A 13,966-nucleotide genomic window follows, 5' to 3' on the forward strand; every position below is an offset into this window, starting at 1 on the left:
CGAGGGACCCCGTACACATCCACCTCTCAAAGACTCAACAAAATAACGGACGTAATAACGTTTTATTTGGTCAAAGACATATGTCCTATACTGTGAGGAGTACAATAAATGTGTTCCTTTTATCTTTTTATAGTTTAATTTTGAAATGAAAGCTACGTTCACATACTGTGTGTTTAAAATACAAAGTGCAATAAAATATGTTTTATTGACAGTAAATAATCTTGATTAATAATCGTAATTTCAATAATGAGGAAAATAATTGTGATTCATATTTTGGCCATACTCGAGCAGCAGGTGCAAAAAGACACGGGCAGAGATAGGTAAAACGGTTCCGCACTGGATTTTTTAGCACATACAGCCCATATCCAGTCCAGTTATATTTTGCTATCTGGGTATCAAATGTTCACTTTTGACTTTGTTGCATGTTGTAAAAATAGTCAGTGACATGCCATTTGTGTAGTTATTAGCCTCAACCCGAGTGAACCGAATGTTGTCAGGGTGTGATAAACACTGACATTTATACTTTATATATTGTTATTTACTGCTGAAATGGACCAGAATGACTCGTGTTTAATACCCTTTAATTTATATTTTAACCATAGGAAACAAGTGTTTATTGTATTGTAAGATTTTCTGTTAAAATAAAGACAAAATTGACACTTTTTCGTAGTTCCCTTTATTTGGGAAAGTATCGAAAAGTATCGATACACGTTTTGGTACCGTTTGATGGACGTAATGGTAAATGGTACAACTAAAAACCTGGTAAAACTTCCCACTGTTAGTTAAAATTACAAAACACAAAACCCGTGAAGTTGGCACTTTGTGTCAATCGTAAATAAATACAGAATACAATGATTTGCAAATCCTTTTCAACCTATATTCAATTGAATAGACTGCAAAGACAAGATAATTAACGTTCAAACTGGAAAACTATTTTTTGCAAATATTAGCTCATTTGGAATTTGATGCCTGCAACATGTTTCAAAAAAGATGGCACAAGTGGTAAAAAAATACTGAGAAAGTTGAGGAATACTCATCAATCACTTATTTAGAAAATACCACAGGTGAACAAGCTAATTGGGAACAGGTGGGTGCCATGATTGGGTATAAAAGCGGCTTCCATGAAATGCTCAGTCATTCACAAACAAGGATGGGGCGAGGGTCACCACTTTGTGAACAAATGCGTGAGCAAATAACAGTTTAAGAACAACATTTATCAACAAGCTATTGCAAGGAATTTAGGGATTTCACCATCTACGGTCCGTAATATCATCAAAAGGCTCTGAGACCCTGGAGAAATCACTGCACGTAAGCAGCAAGGCTGAAAACCAACATTGGATGCCCGTGACCCTCGATCCCGCAGGCGGTTTTGCATCAAAAACCGACATCAGTGTGTAAAGGATATCACCACATGGGCGCAGGAACACTTCAGAAAACCCCTGTCAGTAACTACAGTTTGTCGCTACATCTGTGTGTGCAAGTTAAAACTTTATTATGCAAAGCGAAAGCCATTTATCAACAACACCCAGAAACACTGCCGGCTTTGCTGGGCCTGAGCTCATCTAAGCTGGACTGATGCAAAGTGTAAAGCAGAGCAGAGAGAAGATGGAAAAAAGACAGGCTGCATGTGTCCTTTGCCATTTTTAAAGAAAGCCTGTTTTCCTTGCAGATGACTGTAAAAGCAGAAATGAATATATATCTATCTCAGATTATATCTTCTAACTGTAACAACCCCAGAGTTCTGTTTAAAACTATTAACACTGTCATTGATGCTCCCAAATCTGTTGGTTTTGATGCTTCTTTTGAATTCTGTGAAAATTGTCTCCATTTTTTCACTGACAAAATTGTGTCACCTAGAGCCAGTTTATCTCAGCCTTCATATGACCCTTCTGTTCCTCTGCATTTCTCTTCTGTTTTCCATCAGTTTGAGCCGGTGTCCTTTACTTTTTTAAGTGACACAGTTAGTCATCTGAAGCCCTCTGGTTCTCCTGCAGATGCCCTCCCACCTCGCCTGTTTAAGGAGGTACTTGCTACTATTGGATCAAGTGTCCTTAACATTTTCAATAGTAGCCTCTCTTCTGGAATAGTTCCAGTAGGGTTTAAACATGCAGTGGTACGACCTCTACTTAAAAAACCAAGCCTCGACCCCTCTCTCCTCTCTAACCTCAGACCTATCTCTAATCTTCCATACATTTCCAAAATATTAGAGAAGGTTGTCTACAGTCAGTTGTTGCCCTGCATAGAGGATAATGGTATCACTGAGCTGTTCCAGTCCGGTTTTAAAGCCCTCCACAGCACAGAGTCAGCGCTTCTAAAAGTTTTTAACGATATCCTCCTGTCAACTGATTCTGGTAAATATGTTGTCCTGGTGCTTTTAGATCTGTCTGCTGCGTTCGACACCGTCGACCACGCCACCTTAATCACTCGTCTTGAGAACTGTGTGGGCATTAAGGGTGCTGCCCTCAACTGGTTCCGGTCGTACCTAACCGACAGGAGTTTTTGTGTAAAAGTAGACAGGTTTATGTCTTCCACAGCTCCTTTACCACATGGGGTCCCCCAGGGCTCAATCCTTGCCCCAATTTTATTTGCGCTTTACCTTCTCCCCCTTGGTTCTACTTTTAGGAAGTACAGTATTGCATTTCATTTGTATGCCGATGATTGCCAGATTTATTTTCCCATGGCACAAAATAACACGGTTCAACGTCTTATTGACTGCCTGCACGACATCAAAGTCTGGCTTTCAGCTAACTTCCTGAGCCTAAATGAAGACAAAACAGAAGTGATGTTGTTCGGTCCAAGTCGCTCTCCCTCCCCCAAAGTTGACCTCGGCACTCTGACCCCGTATCTCAGCTACTGTGTCACAAACCTGGGGGTAAAGTTCGACTCAGATTTTAAATTCGAAAAACAAATCAGCAGCGTCGCTCAAAAAAGCTTTTATCAATTACGCCAAATAGCAAAAGTGAAACCGCTTCTATCAGGACATGATCTTGAGAAATTAATCCACGCCTTTATCTCGACTCGTCTTGACTACTGCAATGCCCTGTATGTAGGCATTAGCCAGGCCTCCCTCGCCCGTCTGCAGCTCGTGCAGAACTCTGCTGCTCGTCTGCTAACACAGACCCGCAGACGTGAGCACATCACCCCTATTTTAGCGTCCCTTCTCTGGCTCCCTGTGCGTTATCGAATCAATTTTAAACTCCTTTATTTGTTTTTAAATGTCTAAACAACCTCGCGCCAACCTATCTCTCCGACCTCCTTCAGTCTTACTGCCCCACCCGATCCTTAAGATCAGCCGATCAGCTGCTGTTGACGGTCCTTGACACAAGGCTGAAGCTTAGAGGTGACAGAGCTTTCGCCATTGCTGCTCCCAAGCTCTGGAACGACCTACCTCTGAGTATTAGACAAGCCTCCCCTCTTCCTGTTTTTAAATCTCTCTTAAAAACATACTTTTATTCCATGGCTTTTAACACTGAGTGATATCCATCCTGCAATAGCGCCCCATAATACACCTGCTGTGAACCTGTTTTTATGTTTTTATTTATTCTATTTTATTTATTTATTTTTTATCGTGTTCTGTTTGTGTTGTGTTTGCTCGGTACTCGTATTATCTTTTAACCTGACATTGTACAGCACTTTGGCTACCCCTGTGGTAAATTTTAAATGTGCTTTATAAATAAAGTTGATTTGATTTGATTTGTAAAAGTTTTCTGTGGTCTGACGAGTACACATTTCAAATTGTTTTTGCAAACTGTGGACGTCGTGTCCTCCGGAACAAAGAGGAAAAGAACCATCCGGATTGTTATAAGCGCAAAGTTCAACAGCCAGCACCTGTGATGGTATGGAGGTGTCTTACTGCCCAAGGCATGGGTAACTTACACATCTGAGAAGGCACCATTAATGCTGAAAGGTATATACAGGTTTTGGAGCAACATATGTTGCCATCCAAGCAACGTTATCAACCTGCTTATTTCAGCAAGACAATGCCAAGCCACGTGTTACAACAGTGTGGCTTCATAGTAAAAGAGTGCGGGTACTAGACTGGCCTGCATGTAGTCCGGACCTCTCTCCCATTGAAAATGTGTGGCGCAAAATGAAGCCTAAAATACCACAACGGTGACCCCGGACTGTTGAACAGCTTAAGCTGTACATCAAGCAAGAATGGGAAAGAATTCCACCTGAAAAGCTTCAAAAATTGGCTTCCTCAGTTCCCAAACTGGAAAGGCGATGTAACACAGTGGTAGAAATGCCCCTGTGCCAACCTTTTTGCACTGTGTTGCTGCCATTAAATTCTAAGTTAATGATTATTTGAAAAAAAACTATGTTTCTCAGTTCGAACATTAAATATCTTGTCTTTGCAGTGTATTCAATTAAATATAAGTTGAAAATTATTTGCAAATCATTGTATTCTGTTTTTATTTACATATTACACAACGTGCCAACTTTACTGGTTTTGGGTTTTGTAAAATTATTGTAAAACAGTGATTGATAACACCGGTGACACTGCTTATTTACTGAAGAAGCAAGCTAGCACCAGCTAGCGTAAATGCTAACATGAAAACCAGAGACAATAAAGTCTCTCAATTTAAAAAAGACATTCCCCATTATAAACTTGTATAAACAAATTACTGTCTGAGCAACTAAGATATTTAACAGAGTACATTAAACCTACAGGCTGTGCTTAGAGAGATTGATATGTCTCAAAGCAATATTTTTATGTCATGGTGTTAGTTTATTTCGAACATGCATACTATTGGCCCTAGTGTGTGAATGTGAGTGTGAATGTTGTCTGTCTATCTGTGTTGGCCCTGTGATGAGATGGCGACTTGTCCAGGGTGTACCCTGCCTTCCGCCCGATTGTAGCTGAGATAGGCTCCAGCGCCCCCCGCGACCCCAAAGGGAATAAGTGGTAGAAAATGGATGGATGGATACTATTACAATATGATACATCACATATTTCCAGTTTCTCATTTCAGCATGTCCGAAAAGGAGAAGGAAAAAGCAGAGCTTATTTAAAAAAAAAAAAATGTTTTACGACTCAATCTGTAACACTACAGTGAATAAAACAAATAAAACAAAACAATGAGTGAGTTAATAAGGTTCTAGATGTTCATCCGGAATCTTATTCTTTGTACTTTGTAAACACTTTGAACAGTTTCTTATACTGGATCATATTAGTACTCTGTATGAATTATTTTCTTAATCCATGCTATAACTTAGTTTCCTTTACTGATACAGTAAAGGTCTGAAGTGATGTACGTGCACACAAATGTTTTAAGTAAAATGTTCCCTATGGTTAGGTTTTTCCTCTTTTGTGGAGAAGAATTGTTGTACATTATTTGGTTGCAGATTAAACGTTCTGAAATCTCTTTAATACCCCTTTTTATCGCTTTCATATCAATTCCATTACAATCAGTTGAGGTCTTGGATTTACAATTATTCACAATGTTGATAGTTTCCGAACCTATTGAAAAATGTAAAAATCCTATTCATCTCTTATATATGAATTACCTCCATTCGGAACAACAATTTGGAATTTCTGTATGATATCATTTAAGTTCAAAACTGATCTGGGATCTGGAATCCTTTTCTCCAAATTTGGTCCAATACTTGTGAAGTAGTTATTAAAGCTTTCAACTACTTGGGTTATTTTGTAATTTTGTATATGTCCGTCTGAGACGTATTGGGGGTAATCCTTCTTAACACCATTTTCAATGATGCTATTTAGGATACACCATGAGGCTCTCATGTTTTTTGTTCCTGTCTAATGAATTTGCGTGTTGTCACATAAACCGGACGTGACGCACCCAACGCAGATTTTTTCTTTATTATTAAAAAAACAACAATAACACTTGTACAAATCAAAACGGAGGAAGATAAACATATTCAAACACTGAAAAATAATATGGCAATTCATTACTAAGAAATATATTATTATAAAACATATTTATTCTACTAAGAAAGTATATTGTGTGGCTATTTGTTTATTGTATTTAATTTTGTTTAAATAACCCCTGGTTATAAGTGTGCATGGGTACTTTTTTGACTACATTCAACAATACTGTGATAATAATCAATACAGTATAGTTTTCTGAAATTTTCTGACTGTTACATCTCTAGTTTGTATGTATATGTACATCAAAGGGGTGAGTTGGCACAATATTTATTGCACGGACACCACTACTCTGCACCAAACTCCTCCAAGCATTCCTCATTGGATATTACTGTGTGCAGTGCAGTGGAACAAAGCGTTCCCACGAAGTTGGAAAAATAGTCCAAAATGTCTTGGTAAGGTAAAGCATACTTGCCAACCCTCCCGAATTTCAGTGCCTCTCCCAAAAATCTCCCGGGACAACCATTCTCCTGAAAATCTCCCAATTTCCAGCCGGACAACATTATTGGGGGCGTGCCTTAAAGGCACTGCCTTTAGCGTCGTCTCTCACCTGAAAAGGAGACTATTATACATGTCTCCGTTATCCATAGGTTTATCTATAACCCATAAAGTAGGCAGGCACGGAGCTATTTCTCAGCGTCTGTTTATACCAGCCGGCACGTTAATACACTGACACACAACATCCGGATTCCCATCATGCATTGCTTCAAAACTACGGCAAGTTGTAATATCCAAAATTTCCAGCCGGACAAACAATTGGGGGCAAGCCTTAAAGGCACTGCCTTTAGCGTCCTCTCACCTGAAAAGGAGACTATTATATATGTCTCCGTTATCCATAAGTTTATCTATAACCCATTACACGGTGGCCGAATGGATACAGTGTTTCCCACAGGACGGGCATCTATTTGCGGTGGTGTGGTGGGGGGGTGGGGGGGGGGGCAGCGGCGATGACCAAGAAGAACGCGGAGTTGGAATATAATTACAACATTTTATGTACATATTTATATACAGATTTGAACAATTGGTGATTCACTGAAATATATTTATTAATTGTGGTTCTTACAAAAAATATATCTTATAAAATATAAAAGCTAAAATGTCTCTTAAAGCTCTGCCCCTTTAATTAGTGAATACTAAATAATTTAACTTTAGCCTACTACTACAACCATATTATTTACCAGCAACATGAAGTGAAACAGAGGCAGAGGTGTCCTGCCACAGTCAGTCAACCTCCTCCTGCTGCTAAACAGGTCGCACCTGTGGTCCGGACTGTAGGCCTACCTCCTCTCCAAGTCGAGCCCTTTTCGGCCGTTGAAAATATTTTTCTATACTCATCTGTGTGAAGGAGTGAACATCCAACTTTAGAATTTATTACTAACGAGCAGAACCGCTCTATGTACAGTGCCGTCTAACCTTAAGCGGCAGCAGCTCAACACATGCAGGGTTCAACGTTAAGGTTTTTTCTACTTGCCCGACTTCTCAAATCTTCTTGCCCCAATATTTTTACTTGTCCTGCCTAGGTTTTTTTCTGGCTGTGTAGTGCTCATGGCTTATATCTTACTAAAATCCTTCCCGTTGACTATTTACAACACTACACAGTATTTATTATTATTATTATCTATAATTACATTTAAATGGCATTGCATACATGTAAAATTAAATGCTATTTCACATTATTTGACCAGTAGCAGTTACACCCATCTGAACAGGTCAGCCACCTGTTTAAAGCCCGATCACAGTTGAAATCTTGAAATGAAGGGCCTTTAATGGCCAAAACATTAACCTGGACAACATTTTAACAGCTGGTTGGCTCAGATTTTATTCTTTTCATTGCATTCACATGCTGCAGTGGACAGTGGACAATTTAGCTTCAGTCCATGTGTGTTTATTGACAACATGGTTATAACGTGGACACGTTAGCTCGTCGGTATTGTAACACGTGACTGTTACTACGTGCGTCTGCCCCGGGCCACGAGTCAAACAGCGGCGGTGTTAATGAAGCAGCGTCAGGCTGCTCACCGTCAGTGAAACGCTCGGTGAAATCACGGATTAACGTTAAATATATGACGAGCCGCGAGCGATGCAGCTATAACCTATCTACTAGTGATGGGTTGATGAGGCGTCATGAAGCGTTGACACATTGCAAAACTGTATTGATACTGTGTCGATACTGTGTCACTAAATACTGACATCTGCTGGACATTAAAAATCCCTACAGGCAACCTATGGACCGACTCAACTGACACTGATTTTATGACCTAGTACAGTGGTTCTCAAATGGGGGTACGCGAACCCCTGGGGGTACTTGAAGGTATACCAAGGGGTACGTGAGATTTTTAAAAAATATTCTAAAAATAGCAACAATTCAAAAATCCTTTATAAATATATTTATTGAATAATACTTCAACAAAATATGAATGTAAGTTCATAAACTCAGTGAAGCACAAGCTCAGGTTTGTCACTAAAATGTCTGTCAAAAAGAACTGAAAAGAAATGCAACAATGCAATATTCAGTGTTGACAGCTAGATTTTTTGTGGACATGTTCCATAAATATTGATGTTAAAGATTTTTTTTTTTGTGAAGAAATGTTTAGAATTAAGTTGATGAATCCAGATGGATCTCTAATACAATCCCCAAAGAGGGCACTTTAAGTTGATGATTACTGTAGAAATCTTTATTTATAATTGAATCACTTGTTTATTTTTCAACAAGTTTTTAGTTATTTTTATATCTTTTTTTCCAAATAGTTCAAGAAAGACCACTACAAATGAGCAATATTTTGCACTGTTATACAATTTAATAAATCAGAAACTGATGACATAGTGCTGTATTTTACTTCTTTATCTTTTTTTTTTCAACCAAAAATGCTTTGCTCTGATTAGGGGGTACTTGAATTTAAAAAAAATTCACACGGGGTACATTGCTGAAAAAAGGTTGAGAACCACTGACCTAGTATATACAATAATATAAACCAAGTCATTGTATTTCATTTAGGATTATTTCATAACTTCATTTAAATAAAAATATATTTTTTGTCTTTTTTAGACACAGTCAATAAATAATGTGAACATGTATCATAACATGGAAATCTAAGAGAACGTGTTGAGAATGAGGATGCTTGTGGACCTGGAAATTATTATTTAATTTTTTTTACACATTTTTATTTAAAAAAAACAGTTTTTCCAACGTATTCAATTTTAGACGCTTTCTCTTCTTAGTTATTATTTCTCCGGCTGTAGAAAAGAGCCGCTCACAGGGCACAGAGGAGGCGTCAGTGCGACACAGTTCGCGTATCGGTCACGTGACCAAAACAGCTCATGATCGGTCACGTGACTTTCTTAAAGCGGTACGCGCACCGACACAGGGTTTCGCTCTTTGAGCTCGACGCATGCATCGGTGTTGCCGGACCCATCACTACTATCTTTCTTTCTTTCTTTAGTTTATTTCGAACATGAACACACTTACATCATAATACATCACACAATTTCATATCATTTCATTTTACATCATGCCCGAAAAGGAGTAGGAAGAAGCAAAGCTTATTTAATCCTACCCCTTTCCCACTTCAAGCGTTTACAAATATATAGAATCATTTACTGACCTTTTTATATAATAAAATAACATCTATGAATTAGTATACAACAGTTTTGTAATATGTAATTAATTAATTAATTCAGTCATTATTAACATACTGAGATGAAGAATATCTTATTTTCAATAAGGTTGAAAGTATTTCTCATAATTCTTCTTTTTTGTACTCTGTAAGCACTATTATTTTGACCAACCTCTTAAACTGGATCATATCAGTACAATTTTTAACTTCTTTACTTAATCCATTCCATAATTTAATTCCACATACTGATATGCTAAAAGTTTTAAGTGTTGTACGTGCATATAAATGTTTTAAATTATTTTTTCCTCTAAGGTTATATTTCTCCTCTTTAGTTGAGAAGAATTGTTGTACATTCTTTGGTAGCAGGTTATAGTTTTCTTTGTACATCATTTTAGCTGTTTGCAATTTTACCAAATCACCAAACTTTAATATTTCTGACTTAATAAATAAAGGGTTTGTGTGTTCTCTATATCCAACATTATGTATTATTCTAACTGATCTTTTTTGTAACACGGTTAGCGAATGTAGCGCACATTTGTAGTTATTTCCCCATATTTCTGCACAATAACTCAGATATGGTAACACTAGCGAGCAGTAGAGAATATGTAGTGATTTTTGGCCCAGGACATATTTTGCTTTATTCATTATTGAAATGTTTTTTGCCACCTTATGTTGTATGTTTTGTATATGAGATTTCCAGTTCATTTGATCATCTATTAATACTCCCAAAAATCTAGTTTCTTTTACCCTTTCTATGTCTACTTCGTCTATTTGTATTTGTGTATGATGCTCTTTTCTACTATTACCAAATAGCATTATTTTAGTTTTACTGAGATTCAAAGATAGTCTGTTTTTGTCAAACCATCTTTTTAATTTGTTCATTTCTTCTGTTATTATTTGTATTATCTTCTGTGTGCTCTCTCCTGAACAGAAAGCAGTTGTGTCGTCTGCAAATAAAACCAACTTTAAGTCCTTCGTAACCTTACAAATGTCGTTTATATAAAGATTGAACAATCTTGGTCCCAGTATTGACCCCTGGGGTACACCACAGGATATATCTAGCCGTGTTGACATATTTTCACCCATCTTTACATATTGCTTCCTGTTGGTTAAATAACTTCTTACCCAATTCAATACCAAACCTCTGATGCCATATCGTTCTAATTTTCGTATTAAAATATCATGATTAATTGTGTCAAATGCTTTTGTTAAGTCCATGAATACTGCGGCCGCACATTCTTTACCATCTATTGCATTGGTAATTTCCTCTGTTATTTTGGTTAGTGCTATTGATGTTGAGATATTTGCTCGGAATCCATATTGGTTCTCCACAAGCGTCCCACTTTTGTTAATAAATAAATCTAATCGACTATTGAATAATTATTCCAAGATTTTGGAGAATTGTGGAAGTAATGAAACTGGTCTGTAGTTAGTAAACTGGTGTACGTCTCCATTCTTATAAATTGGTACGACTTTTGCAATTTTCATTATATCAGGGAATTTACCGGTTAAAAATGATACATTGGTGATATATGTCAGAGGTTCTGAAATGTCTTGTATAACCTTTTTTATCGTTACCATATCTATTCCATGACAGTCGGTTGAGGTCTTGGATTTACAATTTTTTACAATTTTGATTATTTCTTCTTTTGTTACACTTTTAAGAAACATGGAATTGGGATTTCTGTCTATGAGCTCACTCAAGGCCTCAACTGACCCATCATCTGCATTTGGAAAAATTTGATCCAGATTTTTTCCGATATTAACAAAATAATCATTGAAACTTTCAGCTATTTGGTTCATATTGTCATTTTTTGTATTTCCATCTAGAAAGTACTGGGGGTAATCTTTCTTAGCACCATTTTTAATGATGCTATTTAGGATGCCCCATGTTGCTCTCATGTTGTTTTTGTTCTTGTTTAATAATTGACTGTAGTATTCCTTCTTACATGTTCGTAGTATACCAATTACTTTGTTTTTATATTTCTTATACTTAGTTTCTGCCTCTATAGATCTCTGTGTTATAAATATTCGATACAATGTGTTTTTTTTGTGACAAGCATTTTTCAGTCCTTTTGTCATCCATGGTTGGTTGTTTTTCTTTTGCTTCTTACTACGTTCTTTCCATGGGCAATGTCTATATATCTTTATATCTACCTATAACACCTGTAAAAATGAAGCAATGCTACCACGCTAGCAAGCGTTAGCTAGCCAACTATGAGCCACCAAGCTGCTAACTGTCGCCAAAAGGCACCATTTAAGTTTTTTTCCCCATGGCATCCTGGATCAAGGCTTTCAGCAGCTTTTGGACGTTTGAGGTAGAAACGTAGGAAGCGCCATCATTATGAAAAGTAACCGGCGAGTATTTTGATTCCGTCCGTCCGTTCGTCCGTCCGTCCCTCTTCTTCTTCTTCTTCTTCTTCTTGCTATTGGCGGAGTTACAATGCATAGTAGGCTACCGCCACCTACTGCACCGGAGGTGTAACTACAAGCAACATTCACAGACAGTCCCATTGCTTTTATGAGCGGTCGAGCGAGTCAAAAGCCGAAAAATCCATTTGTGGCGGACGTAATTCTTTCGTGGCGGGCCGCCACAAATAAATGAATGTGTGGGAAACACTGGGATATAGTCACTCATGAACGGTCAGAGAAGCACAAGGCGGCCACCTTGCAAGCAACATGCCGTTCTCATTTGCGGATGTTTTCAACAAATCCGTGAAGGATATGTTCCCGGATTCAGAGATCGCTCGCCAGTACTCAAATGGCAAAACAAAAGCTACTCAAATAGTGAAAGGTAAGTGTTTTTTTTGTTTTTTTTGAAGTAAGCAGCCAGTACAGTACAGTTAGTAGAACAACTGTGTTTTCATTACTGTACTATATATATATATATATATATATATATATATATATATATATATATATATATATATATATATATATATATATATAAGAAATACTTTAATTTCAGTGAATTCTAGCTATAAATATACTTCTCCCCCTTAACCCCCCCCCCCCACATCTCCCGAATTCGGAGGTCTCAAGGTTGGCAAGTATGAGGGTAAGAAGTATAAATCTATACTAAAAAGTCCACGATAGTAAGAGTTAATCAAATATTACTACATAAAAACTGTTCTTATTCATGAATGTGTTGCAACACATACAAGACAGCTTTGGTAGAAGTACTGTGGCCCACCCAATGCAGGCAGGCCCTGTGGAGGACATGACGACATGAAAAAGATGATGACGGCATGAGAACAAAATGACATGAGGACTGTGGACATGAAAACATTTGGGCATTTGACTTGAATGCATGAGGGCAAAGAGGACAATAACATATGAGGACGTGCAGATACAGTATGATGACATTCAGATAGGAGGCCATCCAGACATGAGGATGTGAGGACAAATTGACATGAGGACATGAATATGACAATAAGAGGACATGAAAATATAAGGACATAGGAAACAAAGACATGAAAACATGAGGACAAGATGTTATGAGGGCATGATGACATGACATGAGGATATAAAGACATGATGACATGAGAATAAGAAGAAACACTAACATGAAATGATGAAGATATGAGCACATGAACATATGGTGACATTAAGACATGATGATATGGGGCCATGAGGACATGAAGATATGAGGACATGGTGGGCACATGAGGATATAAAGATTCGAGGACAATAAGACTTTGGGACATGAAAACATGAGCATATAAAGATGTGAGGATATAAAGACAAGCTGTAGACCTTTGCTGTGCTAAAGAAGTTGTTTAGTCGAAAAGTCCACAAAAAGCATGAAGAAGGTTAAAGTTTGATGTCGCCATGTTTTTTTCTGCAGTGATGCTTGGCGGGTTCGGACACTGCGGTGTTGTAGAAAAAGACTTCCTGAGGTCTGAACCAGCACAATATTGACCACATTTAACCTGTTCAACGTCACAGCAAAGCAGCAATGAAAGATGCCATTTGAAAAAAATGTTACCTGTCAGAATCTTCTCTTCTTGCGTCGTCATCAAACCTCCTCGCTGATGCACAAACACCCAGCAAAGATCCTCTTCCACCGCAACCACAACAAGCAGCACCGCCTCTTACCGGACTTTTACTGCCTTACTTCCCTTTGCACCACAAAGCACATGGGCGAGCGTCGTGCTGAGAGGGGGTCCTGAAATTCACCTCTTGTTGGAGGGGGTTATAAAATACACGTCATGTTAAGGCGCGGATTAAAACTGCAGGCAGGATGTTGCAGCGCTCACAACCCCGCCCATCACGTTCACACCGTCCTGACTTAGAATCCATCATTTTCACTGGCCGCGGGTGATACTGCACATCTCAGTATCGATACCAAACCAAATAACTAGAAGAGCAGTATTGCCGATGCCGATACTACAAGCGCCAACTTCCAAATATACACAAACACAAAAATGCTACAAAATTAAAGAGAAATTACTGCAAATGC

At 38.0% G+C, this 13,966-nt stretch overlaps 1 protein-coding gene across 4 annotated transcripts in view; it reads right to left on the reverse strand.

The window, feature by feature from the left end:
• The window catches only part of hspa12a (heat shock protein 12A), a 172,835-nt gene extending 159,091 nt beyond the window's left edge, over positions 1–13,744 (reverse strand). For all 4 annotated transcript variants that reach the window (XM_061963892.1, XM_061963908.1, XM_061963901.1 and 1 more), the window contains exon 1: positions 13,493–13,744. In XM_061963892.1, the coding sequence (XP_061819876.1) occupies positions 13,493–13,523 (31 nt within the window). In that variant the 5' untranslated portion in view covers positions 13,524–13,744. The remainder of the gene's footprint in view (positions 1–13,492) is intronic.
• Between the last annotated feature and the right edge of the window lie 222 nt (positions 13,745–13,966).

The sequence above is a fragment of the Nerophis lumbriciformis genome, linkage group LG02 (genome assembly GCF_033978685.3).
Source record: "Nerophis lumbriciformis linkage group LG02, RoL_Nlum_v2.1, whole genome shotgun sequence".
Taxonomy (NCBI): domain Eukaryota; kingdom Metazoa; phylum Chordata; class Actinopteri; order Syngnathiformes; family Syngnathidae; genus Nerophis; species Nerophis lumbriciformis.